The 20,549-nt window shown below is 40.1% G+C and overlaps 1 protein-coding gene across 9 annotated transcripts in view; it reads left to right on the forward strand.

Annotated features, from left to right (window-relative positions):
• RABGAP1L (RAB GTPase activating protein 1 like) overlaps positions 1-20,549 on the forward strand; it is a 263,348-nt gene that overhangs the window by 160,498 nt on the left and 82,301 nt on the right. For all 9 annotated transcript variants that reach the window (XM_064515591.1, XM_064515588.1, XM_064515592.1 and 6 more), the window contains 3 exons: positions 7,296-7,370; positions 10,118-10,243; positions 11,648-11,791. In XM_064515591.1, coding sequence (XP_064371661.1) covers positions 7,296-7,370; positions 10,118-10,243; positions 11,648-11,791 — 345 coding nt within the window. The remainder of the gene's footprint in view (positions 1-7,295; positions 7,371-10,117; positions 10,244-11,647; positions 11,792-20,549) is intronic.

The raw sequence follows: 20,549 nt of genomic DNA on the forward strand, positions 1-20,549 counted from the left end.
CTTCTAGATTGGCGATTTCACCTGAGGACATCGGATGAGGCAGATTTGCACAGAGCAGACACCTTTGGAAAATACCTCTGTTTCTTGGGCCCTTTCTGTTTCAATACTATGAAAATTGTAGGTACAGTTGAAGAGTTCCTTCTCCGTGTTGCGATGAATAATAGAATAATACTCCTGACCTACTTCCATGCTTACATATGTAGTTAACAGCTCTGTGCTTCAGGGAATCAAAGCACTCGGCAGAAACAGTCCTCTCAACTGCTTGGAGTGTCTGCAGTGCACGATTTAACGTGACATGTGTTTTCTCTAATTTTCTGATTAAAGTAACTCCTATTTGACAAACAGCCACTGTGACTTTAATAAGAGAAACGGAATATGTTGCGGAGAAATCAGTCCGTTTCTCTAGGTTAATAATCCTGTTGGACAAATACAGAAATAGATGTAGCGCTTCCCTGTTTTTGTGAAAATAGCTGAATTTTATCTCAGCGACTCAAAGCTGGTTGTAGTGTTTTTTCTGTGAAAAAGGCGTTGTGGAAGGATATGAATCATCTGTATTGCGAGGCACATCGATACGGTAGTCGGTTTACCATGACACCAAGCACTTTGATTTAGTAGTTGTCCCAGTGTCTGTCTGTCTGGTGGTATCCAAGTGAGTAGAGGGAATGATGAACCGTTTTTCTAGCAAAACTAATACTGAGTGGCATCCACCATTGGGTTTTGGCTTTCTTAGCTGTAGATGATGTGGTTGAAATGTGAACAATATCTTTGTCGCGTTGCTCTTTTGTGGCCAGTAGCTTTTATGCCACAATAAGCTGGGTCTGATGGATGACCCTCTGGCTCATCCTCCAGCGTGGCCGAACCGCTGCTTAAAGCTGCCCTGCAAATTGTTTGTCTCTCCTCTCCTTTTTCGATTTCACTTCCTTGCAGCATCTGTGTTTTTCAAATGATTGCTTTTTCTCGATGCACATATCCTGCATTTCTCATCCTCTAGAATTTCCCAGTCGGAAGCAGCTGCCTTTGCCCGCTTTGGCATAGTTGTCTGTCAAAGGGCAGGTCTGTTGCTTTGCTACAGCAGCCTGCTACCAGTTTTAGTATAAGCAATGGCCATGAGCAGAATCAGTTAAGACTGATTTTTCACCTATTTTTAGTTGTTTATTTTCTGCGCTCCTGCATTGAAGAGCAATTTTAGTAAATATTGTTGCCTTGTCTCTTGCAAAGGATTTGTAGTGTTATCTTGTCTTCTGCCATTTACATATTAATGAGGTTCCTTCTCTGTGCATCTGTGCTCAGCAAGGAAGCAGTAGGACTGTTCCTGCGTGTGGATTTTCTGCTGAGCCTGTACTGGTAAAAAGGTCAGGACTGTGAATCTTGAGCGCTGGGAAGAGAGTAAAAAAAGCGTTATTAGGTTAGGAGGCCTGCCTGAAAGGAACGGGGCGATTTCTTCGTTCTCCGGGCTCCTGCGGCTCTGCAGGAGGCCTGTTGTGTGCAATGCAGCCGCCTCTCTGTGATACTCTGTAAACGAGTAAATAATTGCTAAAAATACAGTTTCAGTTAACGCAGAATGTTTTGTAGGATGTGATACAGCCAAAATGCTGCAGTCATAGGAACAGCATTACTCGTAGACTGATAGCCTGGCACTGAATTTAGGTATGGAGCTTTAAATAATGCGATTACCGCACTTATTCAGAGACTAAGCATATCGTAAAATACCTTGTAGCATGAGAAGTCCACATCAGAGCTTGGGTGTTTTCTTGAGACAGACACACTGAGGACTGAAGAAACTCATGTATTTATTATATGAGAAACCACCCGGCCCACAGAAAATAGAAAATTAACTCAGAATCAACTGACGATGCTGTTCAGATGCGATGGAAGTCTTTTAACTTTACTAAATGGACCAGCATAGAGTAGAGCAGTTTCTGTATCAAACGTTGAGTGTATTCCCTAAATCATGTCAATCATTACGGTGGTGACAAAGAAATAAGTAATGAGAGCAAATTGGGATTGTAATAATCCTAAAAGTTACATCCGATTCCTCCTGTATTTTCCTTTCTTCTGGGACGTGGTGGCTGGCTAGCTAGCGTGACCGTTAATAAGCGTCTCACCAGTATACCTGTCGCTCTTGCGGAGCGGCGAGAGCTTCCTGTGCCAGAAAACGTTATCCCAGACAGGAGCGAGACTGTCGCTGCAGCTGGGAGACTGAGATCTGTGGAGGCTCTGCCTGAGCCTTTTCCTCTGCAGTGCTGCGAAACCCGAGGGGAAGCTGTGGCAGACGAGAGCAAGCCCTTTTCACAAGGCAGATGCTGTCGCAGTATTCTTTATGAGCTCCGTTTAGTCTGTAATACAATTGTAATTAATGTAATTGAGTTACTGATATTTGCTAGTTAGTGCTTTGCATTTTGCTGTTTCAAGTACACTGGAGCCTTCAGCAAGCACAAGCAGTGATTTTTTTTCATGCTCTCAAGGATGCAAAAAAATGAAAAACAGTTTTGGAATTTGAGGTATACTCCTTACTCTTCATTTTTTAAAATTAGTAGGGCCTCATACATAGTCGTTGCAGATATCCCAAAGCTGAGATTTTAAACTCAAGTCAGCAGCCTTTCTATTCCTCCTTGCAATGGTACTTATTTGGATTTCGTAGCTACAGCAGATTATGATCTCAGTTGATTTTCCTCCCATAATTTCTTTAAAGAAGAGTTTCTGCTCGTCTCTGGATTCTCGCTGACTTCTCCCAGTGAGCAGGCTGCTCGAGACCTTTAGCTTTTTCGGAGGAGACGGTCGCTTCTGAAGTATTCGCTTTCTGATGATGTTGTACTAATGAGTGCACAGTGCTTCATCTCTTCCAGCAGACAGCTAGCTATTAAAAAGAGGCTTTAGTTCTGTAGATGAATTTGTCATTTAGTTAAAATGAGTTAAAGTAGGGGTTAAGTAAGAATCTTTAATGAGTGCTATTTATTAGAGAGAATATTTAAAATCTTATTTATTTGGAGCATTGTAATTGGAGATTCCCAAGGCACGTTAAAAAATAATAATTTGAAAGTTATCCTTAAAAGGATAAATCTTAAATTATTTATCTCAGAGCTTATGTTGATAATATCATATTATGGTGGTATAGGCAGCAGCCTTATTTTTGAAGGTATTTTGGTTAATTAAATTGTATCAAGTACCATACGTTACTTAACACTAAAGAAGTATAATTGGAAATGTAGCATACATAAAGCTTCAAAAGTCTATCTGCTTTGGGCAAATACATCGAAATTGTATAGATTCTAAAGACTTCATTTAAAATAGTCTTTAGTTGCCAAGATTATGATGCTTGGACTTACTAGCAGAAGATTTTTCAGTTTGTTTTAATTCTCATGCTGAAATGAAGTTACTGTCTAAGTGTCTGATAAGGGCTGCTGATGAAGATAGGATTTTGGGGAGAGACTTAGTGGGAATAATTTTAAAAATCAAAGTAGATCAAACGAGTTGATTTTTTTCATAGTTGGTTTCTTCAAAGATTTGTTAATGACTTCCTTTTACTGAGACATTTTTCTCATATATATATCTTATGTATCTGTCTGCTGATTTGTTCGTTTTTCTTCTTTTTTTGTTTTCTATGAATTTATCCAGTACTTACTGATTTGCAGTTCCACGGATCACCTCTTTTTAAAAGCTAGTGTCCCATTTCTCATCTATTCTTCTAGTTTAACCGACCATTTAATGCTTTGCCTGTTTATAATTATTTTCCTTTCAAGCATTTGGTGCCAATACGGTCTTTTCCTAATAAACTTCTAGTGCTTGCTTTTTTCATTTTAGTGCATAGTCTCTTGCTCTGTGCTCAAGCCGAGACGGCTCCACGTCCCTCAGTTCCTCTGCAGTAAAGCAGACACAAAAGTGGAGTGGTTTTTCTGCTATAGCTTGCGTGCTGTGTTGCACCTCAATCATGTATTTTCCAAGTGGAGACTCGGGCTTCCTGCTCCGCATGGGTTTGAAAGTAGATTTATTACTTGTTTTAATGTGTTTAGGAAGTTATTCAGGAGAATGTTTCTTGGTCTGCCTCGGTGTTTTTATATTCAACACGCAGAGTTTGGGTTTTGGCGATGTTTCTTTTTTTTCCCCTATTTTCCTCCTTTGGCCACAGTTTTTGCCTGTTTCACAATTTCAGCAGGAATTATCTTTTTACTGCTGGAAGCTTTCTTTATCTTTCTTCTTATCCATGTCTGTTTTGGAGGAAATTTGTTTGCGCCAATGTGGCGATTTGTCAACATTTATTTTAAAACATGTTTGGATTAATTTGCTCTTGTTCTTAGCAAATTATTAGCTATTGTGTTAATAATATTTCTCAGAAGAGCGAGAACCCACGCAGAGGTTGATCATTTCCTACTAATTTGACAACTTAGTTTTCTTTACAGAAAAATGAAAGTGTTTTTATATAGCATGAAAAAAATCAGTGAAATTTGTTACTTGTTATTTTGCGTATCTGTTTCTAAATGGAGTTAGCCTTTCAAAAGCAGAAATAAAACATCTCTTTGGAATACTAGAGAAATAAAGTATTAGGCATGTGTGTACTGCTAGATTTCTGGACACACAGAAAGAAAGAAAAATACTCTTCTTTAACCGATTGGAGTTTTTTCTTTTTTAATTCTTACTTTAATTATTATTATTATTAACCAGTGATGGTACTAATTAGACATATGCAATATTAATTTAAAAGCGGAAAGTGTATTTGTGTTAATCCAATACAGATAAGGAGAGTAATTTTAAATAATTTTTTTTTTCAAGACAGCATCCCTTTTTCCGATTCCAAGTTTTGAGCCTGCTGTTCTACCCTTACGGAGTTGTTCTGCGTATTTACTTCTCTGGCTAGAGCCGTTTTGTCACCTCTCTTCTAATTAACGCCACCCACCATGCTTGGGAAGGACGGTCGGCCAGGAGCTGTGCGCCACGGTTGAGCTTCTTACCAAGCAGTAGTAATAAGCAGCAATGCCCTGTAAGGGAATATTCGCTTTCTGTCCTTTATCGCTCTCTCCTTGAATCGTTGCAGAATTCTTTGGAATTTCTTCTTTCTCGGTCTCGGTGGATCGGCACGAAAGCGGAAAGCTGGGAGAAGGGCGTCCCCGCGGCCCGGTCGCGGCCCGGGCCTTGCTGCCAGGCAGCGCTGGCGCCGGCGTTAGTGCTGCTGGCCGGGAGGGAGGGAGGGGGGCGCGTGGCTTTTGGGGCCAAGTCCTGAACTTCTGAAGACTGAGTTCAGCTGCCTTTGGAAATACTGTGTGAGGGACACGCGTGGTTTGGGGTTCACGTGCCCTAGACAAGAGTGAAAGGGCGTGAACAAGACTGAAGCATTTTCCTACAGTTAATATTGAAAGCAGTGATTTTTTTTTCATGTAGCTGGATTGCTTCCGAGAGCATAAAAAGGCGCGATACAATTTTTTCAGCACATGCTAGTATTTCAGGAAAGCTGCGTGGTCCAGGTCCGTGCCGGGCACAAGACGCGCGAGGCAGGCGCGCGACGGCCGGCCCTGTTGTCAGTGCTGCTGCGGCTTGCGCTTCCCCAAGATCCCTCAGATCCCGAGCTTCCTCTGACGTCTCTCTGGAGAGAGGGGAAAGGCAAATTTGGTTATTTTCCTTTGGGGCCTTGTTATTTAATAGTAAGAGAAAGGCAACCCTGGCCGGGCAACCTTAGCCCAACTTTCTTAAAAATTTAGGACCTCTGATGCTGACATAATAAATTTAGACCTTCAGTTTGAAACTGGGATAGTATCGTAATATTTTACAAAGCAATTTTTGTATTCACAAAGCGTGGCCCGGGGAGAGCAGCAAGCAAGGCGGAGGGGCTGCATTAAACCCTTGCCACAGAGCCCAGGTACAGAGGTATTACCAGAGGCTCTGTGGGCAGATCGTGCAGGCTTTGCAGCTTGCGATGCTATTTTATTGTCTGTCCCACATATTTAATCTTTTAGAAGGTAATTCTAATAACGATGTGAAGTAGTACAGCTAGGGCATAGCAAGAATGCTGAAGATGTGTGTTAGTTTTAGTGCTTTTAATTTTTTCTACGGATGCAGTAATGAAACCACAGCACCTGTGATATACTCAAGAGAGGTTGTGATGGGGGTACTATGGAAATATTAGTGTTATTTATTATAAATTGTTCCTTCAGAAAAATAAGACAGCGTAAAATGTCCACGTAAACCGTATCGTTGCGTTACGTGTGGTACGTCGTTGTTAATGTAGAGTTTGCTCAGACCTGGACCGTGTCGCGGTCTCTCCGCGGAAGGGCTCAGCCTGTGGCTGGTGTCAGCAAACAGGGCGTTTCTGATACTAATAATGACCGTAAGGTCCCTTAAAAGCTTATGTGAATGAGGGTCGTTCTACATTTTTAGCATTCATTTAGTAAAAAGGATAGCCATAATATTAAAGGGCAACCTCCTTGTAGCCTTCATCTGTTATAATTGTGGAAAAATTACCTGTCAGTGGCCTGGGGGGACTCCCGTGGTACCCATCTGAGATGCTAACCCTTCGCTTTAGCGAGCACCGCTGATAATACTCTTAGTGTCAAAACTGTGAACTGCTTCACAGTTTCTTAAAACATTGAAGAAAGAAAAGAATCACTCTTAGGCTCTCAGGAGAAAAAAAATCAGTTTCAATTCTAAAATATTATTAAATGTTTTAAAGTACAAAAGACGTTTGAAAGGTGCATGGTGAAATTTATTCTCCTGAACTCAGCATTCAAAAGCTTGCGAAAGCTTTTTTTCTTCAGTAAAGATTCGTGGCAGTATGGCAATCTTACCATAAGAAAATGCGTCTTGCTCGTTTTTCAGCATAGTCAGGACATGGAAAAGTTGTTTCTGGTGAAATTTTCACCCTGGAATCATCCTCAGTGGCTTCCTAACCAAGATGCTCCGGTCCTGTACTTACTTGATGTAAGAGTTTGTTTTTCCAGAAACAAATGAACAAGCGCTCTCCCCATCGCGCAAACTAGCCGAGCTCTTAACTCGTGCTTGTTATATCAGCATCATTACAGCAGTACTGACTTCAGCAGAATTGTCCCTGGTTTAAGGGAAGGGAGGTTGCATCCAAATCTTTTCATGATTAAAAAAAAAAATTACAAATATTGTGTGTGTGGAAGATTGAGGATGAGCTGTGCATGCTGTAAGCGTGCTGAGAGCCTGTTCGAGGATGGTTTCGATTTCACTCTCTTTATCTTTTTAGCCTCCATAGTATTACATACTCTGAATATCTCATTGATTAAAATACACTTTGATATTGCGTGCACAGATTTGAAATGTTTGGTGACTTTTGTTTTTTCTAGGCGTATTCTGTCTATGATGAAGACATTGGCTATTGCCAGGGACAGTCTTTCCTTGCAGCTGTGCTACTTCTTCACGTGAGTGCATTGCAAAATGAAAGCTTTGGTAGTTTGAAGCCAAAGCAGCTTTAGAAACAGTAGTACTGTAACATACTGTTTGACAGGTATTAACTGTTGTTTATTTGTCTGTGTTCATTATCTTTTTATTGCTCGTTGGCAAATAGTGTATAAATGGTTTGTATCTTCGTGAATGTATTTCATCTATCTAGGCGAAATCCATTAATTCAAGATTAATTAGTCTTTTTAATAGATGAAAGTAATATATCTTGTAGCATTTTAACTTTTGACAGTAAGGGTTATCTGTTTTTAAAATTATCAAGTACCAAAACCTGAAATTGATTTGTTATATATTAGTATTTTCTTTTAATCTGATTCTCATCTAGGTAAACTCCCATTGCATTTATAAGGAATTCAGCTTTGGGAGATGTTCTCAGGGCAGCTAACCGGAGCAGAGTCTCATTAATTTTCAATTAAACTTTCTCTCCTAAGGACATTTTATAAAATCTTTTGAATGAAAACTGAATTTGAAGCATGATATTTTAGCCTGTAACCAAAAACTTTACAAACTTTGATCTTCATTTCATATATGTGTGTGCATGTGTAGATAGATAAATGTACAGTTTTTGTATTCACAATCTGCTTAAATTCCATGATATATCAGAGGATAAGCAGCAGATTTAAGCTGTATGAGTACTGTAAAGAACATGGGGGGAAAAAATACAAATCCCAACCACTATTATTTATGCTGTTGCCTGCTTTCTCTATCAGGCTTTAATTAATAAATTATTAATCATGATTGGAATCATTTCATATTGTGGTTCTGTGTAGGGCTGTAGGGGATATGCATGTTACATACATAGTTCCCAAGAAACCAAATTCAGATTATTTTAACTATAAGTCACAGTTCCTAAAGAGATCTGTGACTTCTTTCAGATTTAAGGAGCATGTTACCCAATAAAAGTGTTACAGGGAAGCTTTAGATTCTTCAAGATAAATGTGAAATTAGTCTCATTGTGATCCCACATATAGTGAAAATGAGCTTATCTATGCCTTTTTTGCAGTTAAAAATGTACCTAAAGAAGGAATTTTAGTTTCCACTTGAAAAATAATCCATTTTCAGAGTTGCTTAGAAATGAATGGGTGTCACGTTCTTGACATTTGACTGGTACTTTGGCTCCTGTCATTTAGCCGTATGCCATCATTACTGTAGAGGATCACCTTCATTTCTAGTGTTTCTGGAGTTAGAAGAAATTGCCCTGTACAGAAGGAATACTAAATGGCAATTACACTCATTTTAATATGCCATTTATAACATTTCCTTTTCTAAGAGGATTAAAAAAAAATTGCATTCATCTTGTTATAGAGCAGATTCAATCTTTTTGGCCAGCATAAAGCTATTTCTTTCCTTAACTTTGTCTGCAGCCTTTATCTGCTGTCAGTGGGGATCATTCTATCCAGCTAAAATTGTGGTAAAGAGATCTGAGATTCGTAACAGCTCGTTCTAGGTGAATTTAGCCCATTCAGATCGCTAGCAGTGGATCTGGCGTTTCTTGATGTTAACTAGTTAGTCATATATGCTGGCTGAAAATGAAAGCATCTGCTTCAACTGTGGCCCTGGAGACAGAGCATAATCATAGCCTAAACCATAAAAGATGAAACCCTGGAGGTGAATATCAAGAGACTAAAATTCTCTTTGAAGAAAATACTGAGCTTTTATCTATTGCTGATATTTGCTGAGGGGTTGGCAAGAGGGTGAATGAAGGGATATACTAAAAGGTCAAGAGTTGTCACTCTTGATACTCGATAATTGTTTTCAGTTATAACAGTCTGGTGCCTGCAAAAGGAAGATTTTTTTTTTTTTTTAAGTGATTGATGACCTGATTTGGGGTCTGCCGTGACTCTGCTTATGCATATCTTACTGTTTTGTTCCCTGAAGGCAGGGGGAGTGGGGGAGATGTCTTACCAGTGGAAGTTTGATGCCACAAGCGTTCACACAAACTCAACTTTCAATGGGTTCAAGCCACTGAACGTAATTTTAGACTGGCTCACATAGTTTGTCCCTTGCTATAATTCTATTGGATAAGGAGTTTCGGTCAGGATGAAATACAGAGGCTATAGAGATAAGGCTCCTGAAAAGGCCGTGACTTAACGGATGGAATCAGCCTTCCTGGTCTCATGACCAGGTTCTGAAGGCAAACATTGTTATTTCTGCATCCGTCTTGGGAGGCCTGACTTCAGAGCATTAGATGTCCTAGGGTTTGGATGAAAGTAAATAAGTATTATTCTCAGTGAGGGTTGGTTATCCTTTAGTGCTCTCAGATGTTCTTCCCAGTTAACCAAGTCTCTCTCAGTAGAAATCACTGTCTTGGGTTGCCGTTTTTCTTTCTCTTTTTTTTCACTGTTGTTCTGTAGATGAGAGTTATGTACTGGCTGATCTCTTACGTATTGGTAGAAAGAATACCAATGACAGTCGTGCAGTTGTAGCCATGTCTGCTTATATGAACCTATGATCTCATCCCACATTTTCTTCAAAGAGACTTTTACAGAGCCAGACCAAGGTGCTCATCAAGGAGAACATTTCCCTTGAGATTGTAGTTGCTTAATTCTAAATACAGAGTGCCATGATGAAAATTTTAATATGTCCCTGGTTTAGAATCTATCATGCATAAATGATTTAAGTGTGGATGTATGTGTGCATTTGTATAAGGAATTTCCAACCTCAGCTCAGTTTTTTTTAAATTACGTTTGTGTATTTTTCCAAACAGATGCCAGAGGAGCAAGCGTTCTGTGTATTGGTGAAAATAATGTATGACTACGGCTTGAGGGACCTCTACAGAAATAACTTTGAAGATCTCCATTGCAAATTTTTCCAGCTGGAGAAGTTAATGCAGGTGGGGCCAGGGTAAAAAATTCTTGTACTTTCATAAATTGAAATACTGGCATGAGGAGGAGGCTGATGCTTTTCTTCCATAACCTACTGGACAATAAAAAGCCTCTCCTTTTGGAGGTGGGGTTGGACAAAAACTTGGATACATCAGCCCCATATTCAGGGAAGAGTAATATCTAAATCCAAACATTGTGAGTCAGTTTTATTTCTGTTTTCTTTTGGCTTTCATACACAAAATTTTACTGCTAATCTTTGTATCCAAGCAAAGTAGGTATGCTTTTTTTTCCCTCTTTCCTGTCTCTGCTTACTTTCTCTATTTGGTGATGTCACTTAAAGAGAATTTCTGTGGTCTATTAAGGCCAGGGAATCTTTTGGACTGCCAACATCAGTGTCCTACTTTGTGTGACTTGTGATGGTTGGTTAAGAGGTCAGGCAAATCAGGACATGCTGGTGATTATGAAATATGAATCGAGTGTTAGGTCATTTTGTAGATCTGACTGTGATTTAAATACCTTGCTCCTTTTTCTCAGATGTAATTATTTCATGTCCAGAGCAACTTAACATAAATGAACCGTTGCAAGTTGTTGTTGTGACTAATAAGCAGCTATTAATAGTCCAGTAAGCTTTGACCTGTGCTTCTGTTATTGTAGAGAAAGCTAGCTGTTTGGGTCAACTGCCCAGAGCAGAAAGGTGATCATAATTCCTTCTGTGAGATGTATTAAAAACAAACAAAAAAGTTCACAGACCACAGTTGTTGATTTATGCATATTTTCTACATAGCAAATAGAATACTAATTCATTTAATATTTTACTTTGGTATATGGTCTTTTCAGTATTTACATTACATACCTTAACAAAGATTTTTATTTAGTAACTGAAGATGCATATGTAATTAACCTACACTAGAATTACCAGCGCTAATTTTACATTGCTCATATATGCTGCCTAGCTGGAGAAATTGTCTCATGCAATTGTGAAAGTTATAATGTACTTTGTTGTTTTATGGTCTGCAGGCTGAATATCTTGTTCCAATATCCTTTTTTTTTTTTTAGCAGATGCATTTGTAACAAGACACAATTAAGGAATAACTTTTAAAAATATACACCATGCGTGGCACACATTTCACAACTACTCTGCCTTTCCTCTCTTTAAGATTCTGTAATTTCTCACTATAATCTTACAGTACCTTCTCTAAAACAGAATATATGGCAGGCATCTCACTAAAAAAACTATAATCATGGACACGGAAATTTATGAAAAAACATACTTCCATTGCTCAAAAGCAGCCAGAGTTTAATTTTGTTCCGTTCTTCAGTGTTTAGCAGCCTGGTATTTGCTGACAGTGTTTCTCATGGACTCAGAAGATTAATGAGTGGTATTGAAGCGTTTGTTTTTTCTTTTTCCCTAGGAGCAGTTGCCTGACTTGTATAGCCATTTCTCAGACCTGAATTTGGAAGCTCATATGTATGCATCCCAGTGGTTTCTCACTCTTTTTACTGCCAAGTTTCCACTCTGCATGGTCTTCCACATCATTGACTTACTACTCTGTGAGGTAAAATGTTACAAACTCGAATCAGAAAGACCTCCCTCCACCCAACAAATGAGCGAAGAACTTTTTTCTCTTTTGATTTCATTTTATTGGAGTCATTCATTGTTTAATTTCAAACAGCATATAACTAAATTCTTTAGAAATGGTTGGTACATTGAAGAGGTGTTCAATGAAACACTGGTTTGGTTTTAAAATTAGTATTCTGGACTGCCTCATTCTTTGCTGAGGAGTCTAAATAGGAATTTCTGATGCACACATCTGTTCTTCATTTGATTTGTTAAATAATTGATTCAAAATTAAGGATGCTAATTTTTTGAAGATACCTCATATTCTGTCAAGAGTAGGCTCTTGGTGGGAAAGCTCTAAACTGATTTTCCAATTCAGAATGTCCAAAGATGGTAAGGGTATTGCAAGTTGCTTTGATAGCCTAATATTAATTAGTAAGAATTGCCAAACAGCACAGTTGGATGAAGCTGCTTGGTTTTTTTCTTCCTTTTTTCCTATTGTTTCAACCAAAATATACATACGTTTCAGCACAGAATGTTATGTTTCTGTCTTGTAGACATATCTGCACTTCATTTTGGAAAAAAGATAGACTGGATTGATAGTCTGGAATACTTCTTTTGGTAAAATGTTAGTACTTGTTTTGTCAGTGAGAAGTCCGGACATCAGTAATATTAAACCTGCTTTAGAATTTGCCACTGATTTAGTCTCTGACTTTAGATGAATCACAGACATTACTCTCGGCCTCCTTGTTTGTGACATAGAGATGGTATTGCTTCTTATGTATATTGGTGCTCAGGTATCAAAAAGAGCTAGGTAAATATCGCCAGGTACCCAGTAAGTGTGAAAGGGAGTAAAGGAGAAATGGTCTCACTTTTCCACATAAACCCGTTTCACTTTGGACACACCCGAGCTCTATTTCTTTCAGAGTCTTAATTATTTTAAGTAAGCAGTAGAGAAGGCAAAAAGAGGAGCTCTTAATTTTCCTGCCCTCGTCCTCCTCTTTGCAGAGGTAGTCAGGCAGCAGATGAACACAATACCTTGATCGCTTGGGAATTGTCAGTGAGTTTATTTTCGGGATGGGATTGGGGCGTAGATTTGATCTTTCGCTGTCAGTTCAGCATTTTCTTCATTCTGTTCCTGATGTACAGCTGCTTTCAGAAACGACCTTTATAAGAAACTGTTTTCAGAAAGTAGAAAATATCAAAAAATATAAAATGTAAGTACAAAAAGTGAATCATAGTGGTGATTATTGTGCTAGCAGTATAGTTGCATTCTGTGTGAAGCTCTTGTGCTTTTTGTTATATTAAGCTTGATGATAAAATATGCTGAAGAAATCTTTTAGTCATGGTTAATACAGGTTTAGTATTTAGAATGAAAAAAGCAGCAACTCTGAAAACATTAGTGTTCATGTCACATCTGTCAGTGTTTATCTCAGCGTGTCTGAAGGAATTACTCTGGAAAAAAGGTGAAAGAATCTGAGGGGAAAGTGAGAGCAAAAGGAGGATTTGCTAGAGAAAGGGAAACTTGCCAGCATTTGTCAGGGTAATCCCATAACGCTAAAGGAGCCTCTTTTACAGCAGCTAAAAATAAATCAGAAATGGTAAGAAAATTGATTTTAAGATACCTTAAGATTGATTTTAAGAAGACCTCTTGAGAAACAGTGGGGCAACGTGGCGATAACGTAGTGGGGCGACAGCGTAGACTATCAGAAAACCATTATTAATTTTCAGGCATCAGCTAGTCTGAAATAACATGCAGCTCTGAGAACTCGTCAGAGGAGCATGGATTAAAATTGTATTAAAATAAAACCCTAGCTGACCCTCATCCTAGAAGGAAGATGAAATCTGAAGGCATATGGCATAGACAGGGTAGGAAAGAAGTAATTCTTCAGTGGCAGCCTGAAATCGTACTGTGAAAGTGTGTGCCCAGTCAGCTCCAGAAGGAGCCAGGGAGCAGTCAGAAATATTTTTTGTCTGCATTCAATTGCTCTTTGCTTTATCTCTGACAAAACAGCATGCCTGTAATTCCAGCAACTGGAAGGAGAAAAAAACAGTTGCAGCTGTTAACAGTGGATCGTAGTCTTCTTAAAAAAAAAAAAAAAACCTCAAAAAACAAAAGGCTTTGAAGTGAGCTGCCTTGTATTTTTTTTTTAAAACAAGCTTCCAGCCTTCTCTTAATTTGTCATAAATGCAGATGAATTGTAAATAGCCTTTAACTTCCCTCCTGATGGGTGTGTTCTCCGTATCCCTGTCTGGTCTATAGTTGACAAATTGTTTACATCCCAAGCAACTCTTTTATGAAAGAAAAACGTTGGGGGGAGAAAAAACAGTTTAAAAGCAAAAAAAGCTGAATGGGTGCTGCAAGCTGGGCGCTCCTGGGGAGATTCTCCGGTCCCCGGGAAGCCATTCGGACTGTGGGTTAACGTTTTGTGTCGCCCAGGAATTTCTGAACGGGATTTGTCTCTCTAGTTCTTAGCCGTGGCTGGAAGAGATAATAGATGTCGTTACGGGGAATAATCATGGGGATGATGAGGGATAATCCCTGGAGCTGAGCGCGGCGGTTGGCGCGGCCGGCCCTCCAGCCGGCCGTGCAGGAGGTCTTGTTAGCAGGCAGAAGGAGGTAGGCGGTGGGTCGGCCGGTGACAGGGCGAGGGTTTGGGAGCAGTGGGGGATGTTTGGGAGGAATGGGGGTTGATGGGAACAGGGCGATATTTAACGTAGCTTGAAAAATCATTTATAGAGTGTTAGATTCTGGTCATGGGAGGAGGAAGACAATGCAGAAGATAGAGAGAGACCAGAGAACAGCAGTGCGTACGTGCATGTGTGTGCGGATGGGCTTGCAAAATGTTATGGAAAGGGAGGAGAGAGACTTGTTAAATAGGGAGCACCGAAACTTGGGAGAAAATTTGCAAGAAAGGAAATTTAAATAGCTGATTTTGCAATATGAGAATTTATTTTTGTTAAGAAATTTTAAAAATCTCATTAAAATGGTTAGTGCATGCTATTATGACCAAGGTCTTTTCATCGTTTTCACATTAAACATTACTTGATAGAAAGAACAATTTTGTTTAAATTCATACTAATTTGGAAGTTGCCTCTGGAGCTGGCATGTCCTCTACATTTCCAAGTCCTAATATCCTGGTGTCTTCCTCTGACCTTCCTTTCTTTTATTTCCACCATGTCCAGCTACTGAGGATGTGATTCAACCCCCAGATTTCCAGTGGCCTTAGGATATTGCTTCAGAAAAATGCCTCTGTAGCTGGAGGACAGAATCTGTCAGCCACCCTTATCTAGAGGAGGGAATGTTTTGGTGGTGTTCGTTTTTCCTGTGACAAAAGCTTGAAGACAATTTTGGCCTCGCAGAGATATTCCATGGTAGCATGTTCCATATAAAGCTTAATTTGTGTCTGACTACTTGTAATCCAAAGAGACCAACCAACCCCTTCATCCAGTTGAAAGTTTCCAGTGATTACAGCAAACTGGATGCCCCCGAGCCTGCCTTAGTGGATGAATTTTAACATGTCAGCGTCATCGGGAGACCTTTCTGCAAAGCTCCCTTCAGCTGCCTGCTTCAGCTGCTTCATTAATCTCCTCTTTTGCTATTTCTGTTCGCACGGAAGAGGAACTTTGTTGATGAGATTCAGAGTTGTATTTGGACTTGTCAGTCTTGTCTATCAACATGACGTTGTTATTGAATTCTTTGAGAGCCTGCTCTGCTTTGCCGTTTCCTTCTACCAGTTTTAAAATTATTTATTTAAAGTCACCCTCAAAAATAGCGACTTATCTAGACAATGTGCGTGTGGTTTAGATAGAGCTGTCCCCAGTGTAAGAATTGCCCCTGGATAATGATAGAGAGGATCATGGAGTTGCCATTTAACTTTTGCTTTGCATTTTAAAATTTACAATTTAAAATTAAAGCTTAAAATACATATTTAAAAAGCAACGAGTAAGTGATCTTAAATAGGCATTTAGAGAGAAAATCAGTTGACAGGCAAACTGTAAGCATTTTATGATTTTTCATGAAATTTTCTGCTTAGAAAAGAAAATGCTTAGAACAGTATAGACAATATTGCCAAAACTCAGAAAGGTCAAAGCTCAAGCTCTCATCCCGTTATTAACCTAAATCTTAAATCTAAAGACCTAAACCTGTCTTTTAAGTTTGTATGGCTGTTTTTGCATACAGTTCTTGGGGATATAAAATACGTGAGGATTGTGTTTCTCCCCTTTTAAGAACTATATATAAAACACTACTGCCTGCTGCCTGTTCTGGGCTGGTACAGATATTTCTATATTTCAGTGTCAGTAATCACATAGTCTTGTTACAAAAATTAATAGTTTGACTACTGAGCTGCCGTTTTATGATCAAGATGGAATAGAAGGAGATGCAACTGGTTATCTGTCACTTTTGAGTAATTATTTAGTATTTGCTAATTTATCCAGTAGCGGAGAAGTGAAACTACCTTTCCCAGGACCACGCAGCAGAGCAGTGGAAGAACTGCAGGTTGAAACCTAGGCACTGCCATTCCTTGGCCTGTGTTTATGAAGTATTGCACACAAAACTGTGTATAAAATAACTTTCATGGTCAGTCTTGAGAAACTGTCAGCAATAATGGAGACTGATGGGTGTTTTTAGGAATCTTGCAAGACGTGACTTGGTGCTAGTAAAGGGGCGCCTTGGGAGAGCTAAAACGTGCTGTTCAGACGTGGTTGCTGGGCGCACTGCTGCATAACGAAGTAATGAAAGTGCTAGAGGAATGACCATCATTGGCACCGAAGATTCGATGCCCGTCTCACGTACGTCTTGCTGAAAAGCGGATGTGGCAGGAAACACGGAGCTGTATGGGATCGCTCTGACGATGCGCCCGGCTGTCGTTGTGCGTTAGCGCTAACTCGGGAGCAGCTATCACAAAAGCCTGTTGTTTTTTATCTGTCACTGTCAAATACCTCTGTGATTCCATCAGGGGAGTTCAGCTGAGAAGGAACAGATTAACATTTTAATTTGTTAAACTTCCTCAGGAGTTGTCAGGAACAAACCCACTTCCTCTGTAAATCTACGCTCAGATGAAATGTGAATTAAATAAAATGTTGTATACAGTTTTTTGTCATCCGTAGACCTATAGAGGAAGCAAATTTCAACTTTTTGGAATTAGCTATTGTCTGTCACATTGTCTGCATTTGTTAGCCCTTCACTGATGCATGTTTTAGTAAATGGTTATACAACGGGAGATGGGGCTTGCTAAAAATAAAATCTATTTTAGAACAGTAACAGCATATATTTACAAGCTGGGCTTAAATTATAAGTAGATACGGATTTATGCTGAAACTTCCTGCAGTATTTAATAGTATTTACAAAACTAAAGTCAATGTTATACTTGTGAGTTGGAGAAGCCTGGGCTTCCTTTTTAGGTATATAGACAATCAGACTTTGGCATTTAGATTGTCTCTTTTTATCCACAGTGCTTCGCAATGTGTCTGTTAGAGAGCGAACTCTCCTTTCTGCAGCCTCTGTCGGCCACCGTGTTGCCTGGAAGGAGACTGGAGAGGTAGAGGTTTGCTTTCTGGGACTGTTGCAGGTAGCTTTGACTTGATTGAAGAAGGCACTTGACAGTGAAGGAGAAGAGGTCGTTTCTATAATGCTCTGGCTGCGGGTAGGAAAGACCAGGATTTGAACATAGGCGTCCAGCGGAGTGATGCTGGTTTGCTAGAGCCAGGATTTGCTGTTCTGAAGGAAAAAGTGCCAGTGAACTAGTTAGTCTCAGAACAGGTGAAATATTTTGCTTCTCATGCCGCATAGTAATGCACAAGTTCCTATTATCAGAACCTGTCTTTATAAAAGGGCGTTGGATTACACAATTCTTAGTTAACGTAGTCACGTTTATAAGACAACAGATAGTATCAGTAGTGCGGAAGAAGAGGGCTTCTATCTGAAATGTCATTACAGAGCTTCTTCCAGGATTACTTTTATAAAAAAACTGCTACAGATGTGCCGTGTTATTAAATATTAAAATAATATATGTATGCATAGGCTATGTGTAAAGTCTCTCACCTCATAGAATAGATGCAACTTTAAATGTTGCTGGGCAAAACAAAGCAAGACAATTCAGGTGATGCCTTCCCTCTAGAAATGTATGCAAAGACATTTAGTTAGATAATTTTGAGAATAGGAATTAACTTTATGCACGAAAAAGCATCTGCTGACATGTCAGCTATTATCATCTTTCTCATTGCAAAAATCCTGAGGTCTACAGTGGGGTTAGCTCAGGTTTTCTGGCCCTGATTTTTATGCTTTTATGTATTTAGATGAGTTATTTAAGGTCATGCTAAAAGTAATTTTAGCTTAATTTGTCTCATGACTACAGCTCTATTCCACTGTGGATTTTTCGGTACTGGACCAAAATTAAACTAAAAAGGAAAGGAGATGTCATATTTGATTGCGTATTTTGTGGATGAGGAACTTTTAATAGTGTAGGTGTTTGTTTAAATGATTCAAATTACAATGATAAAGAATCGTAAGTTATTTTCAAACCGCAAGTCGTAAGACGTTTTAGGAGTTTGAATATGAAATCTCAGTCAGCAGCAGAGATATCGGAGGTGTGTAATACAATGTTCTGCATTGCCGCGGGGACAGGGGAACACAAAATGTTCCGTTCCCTTTTAAAGCTATACAGGGTTTAAGAGAACTCAAGTTTGGGTTGAGGGAAAGGGTATTTTATAGAGTGCATCCAGGAGGCTCTCGGAGAGCTGCAGATTTAACATAACCCTCTGCACTGGGCTGTCTGGCTGTTCCTGCGAGCACCTGTAATTTATACGTCTTCATTCATAGTTGCAGCTTGTTTATCCCCAAAATAACTTATGCGCTTTTAGGACAAGGCTGGCGATAAATGCTCAGCATGAACAGAGGAAGAACGGTCTCCCAGCAGTCTGCTCTTCGAGATAACTTCTGTGAAGAGAAGGGAGCTTTTGGGGGATGTTGATAAATGGCGTGGTCGGAAGATGCTGTGGCTGCTTCTGCTTCAGAAAATATTTTTAAGATGCAGGTGCAAAGTTAGCCAAGATGAGGGACCGAAGTGAAGGGCCTGGTCTGGGCCGCGGAGGGGAGAGGCATCCAATCCAGCGTCCCAGTGTCTCTCTGAGTTAGTTTCCCCGTTGCTGCTGAAACATTTTAGCTGCTTACTGCTTGATGTTCTCTTGGTTGCTTTTTCTAGGAATACAGTACCTTTCCGCCACGCTTGCTTAGCACTAGTGCCCTCTGCCGCATGCGAGCAGCGGCGTGCCCCGGGCGGGCTTGGCAGCGCTCAGGAGCGCTTACGAGCGGGAGAGCGGCCCTGCGCGCACAGAGCCGGGCGGCCACGTCGGTCGGGCAGTGTTTTTCAGGAAGAGGATGGCGCGCTCTGCCTCTGCCAAAACCCTCTCCCTTACTTTGTAATTGGTCTCTGAGGCCATACTGTGTTTTTCTTGCTGAAAATCAGCAAGTGCACTTCCCGTTCCAATGCCTGCTGGGACTGAGAGGCGAAGGCAGAGACAGACACGGCCGTTGCCTGTTTCCATCCGTGAGCTGGTCGACTTGGCTTTCTGCAGAGATTTGAGGTCTCTTCGTAGACATATAAATATGAATACACACACATATGCATACACACACACGCGCGCGCGCACAAAAAGGCCTGCTAAGGCCCTCGATGCACAGTGCACATTCAGGCCCCTTTCTTTGTCCCCATATCAATCAGATTTGGGCGAGGGCGAGGAGTGTCTGAGAAGCCCCTGCTTTATACCTCTGAAAGCCAGAAGTGCCAGGAGCTGATGTTCGTGTGTGGCTTGGTCAAGCAGAGGAAGAAAGCACGCCGCCGTCCCGTACCTGGCTGCTGTCCTGTACCCGGCTGCCTGCGAATTAAGAACCTACCACTGCAGAAATGCCAGATGCCTGGGAGCAATTTTATATGTGAAAATGACTTATTCCGTGGTTGTAATTGTAATTGTCACAGAAGCTGAAGAGAAAAAAGTATTAATCTCATAGCGGTCTGCCTTCACCCATCCATAGCAGCGTCTCAGCAGCAAGTTATGTGCAAATCGCCTGAAACATGTAAATATTCCCTTATACTCCCAAATCATATTCATTTCTATTAAAAAAACCGAACAATTTCATGCCAAACTTATTGATACAGGATGAAGGTTGCCTGGTAGTATTTATCTTCTGGCTTTCCATAATATCAAATACAGAAGGTGACACAATAAATGCTGAATTCCGTGGTGCCACTTTTACCATCTCCCTGCTATCTGTTTATCTAATAATTCAGCCAACTGGTTTTAATTTGGGTTTGTATATTATACATATCATCATAGCATCAGGATGGAGACTTCTGTATTTTCCTTTCTTCTTTCTGGCATTGTAGGGTTTCCCGTTGTGAGTTACCATAGCAGGTGATTTACACTGACTCACTGGAGGAAGCCTGGTTCGAGAAGCGGGCTGTGCCTCGGTCTTCGGCGTGAGCTCTCTTTGCACTGGTGTTCTCTCTCTCGCCAAGATAACTGTTTTTTAAGAAAGCTATATCTGTTTCTTATACAAAGCTTGCTATATTATGCAATAACGAGATCGTGATTTTCTGGTTTTTACTTCTATGGAGTCAACCTGGAATGTGAAAATTAAGTTGCTTTCAGCCTACTAGAACAAGAATTATAAAGGACTTTTCCAGTGAAATTTAAAAATTCTTTTGGTGGCGTGTGAGCCAGCACAGGATCTCTGTCTGTCTCTCTCTCTCATT

Source organism: Dromaius novaehollandiae, chromosome 8, assembly GCF_036370855.1.
Source record: "Dromaius novaehollandiae isolate bDroNov1 chromosome 8, bDroNov1.hap1, whole genome shotgun sequence".
In the NCBI taxonomy this organism is placed as follows: Eukaryota; Metazoa; Chordata; class Aves; order Casuariiformes; family Dromaiidae; genus Dromaius; species Dromaius novaehollandiae.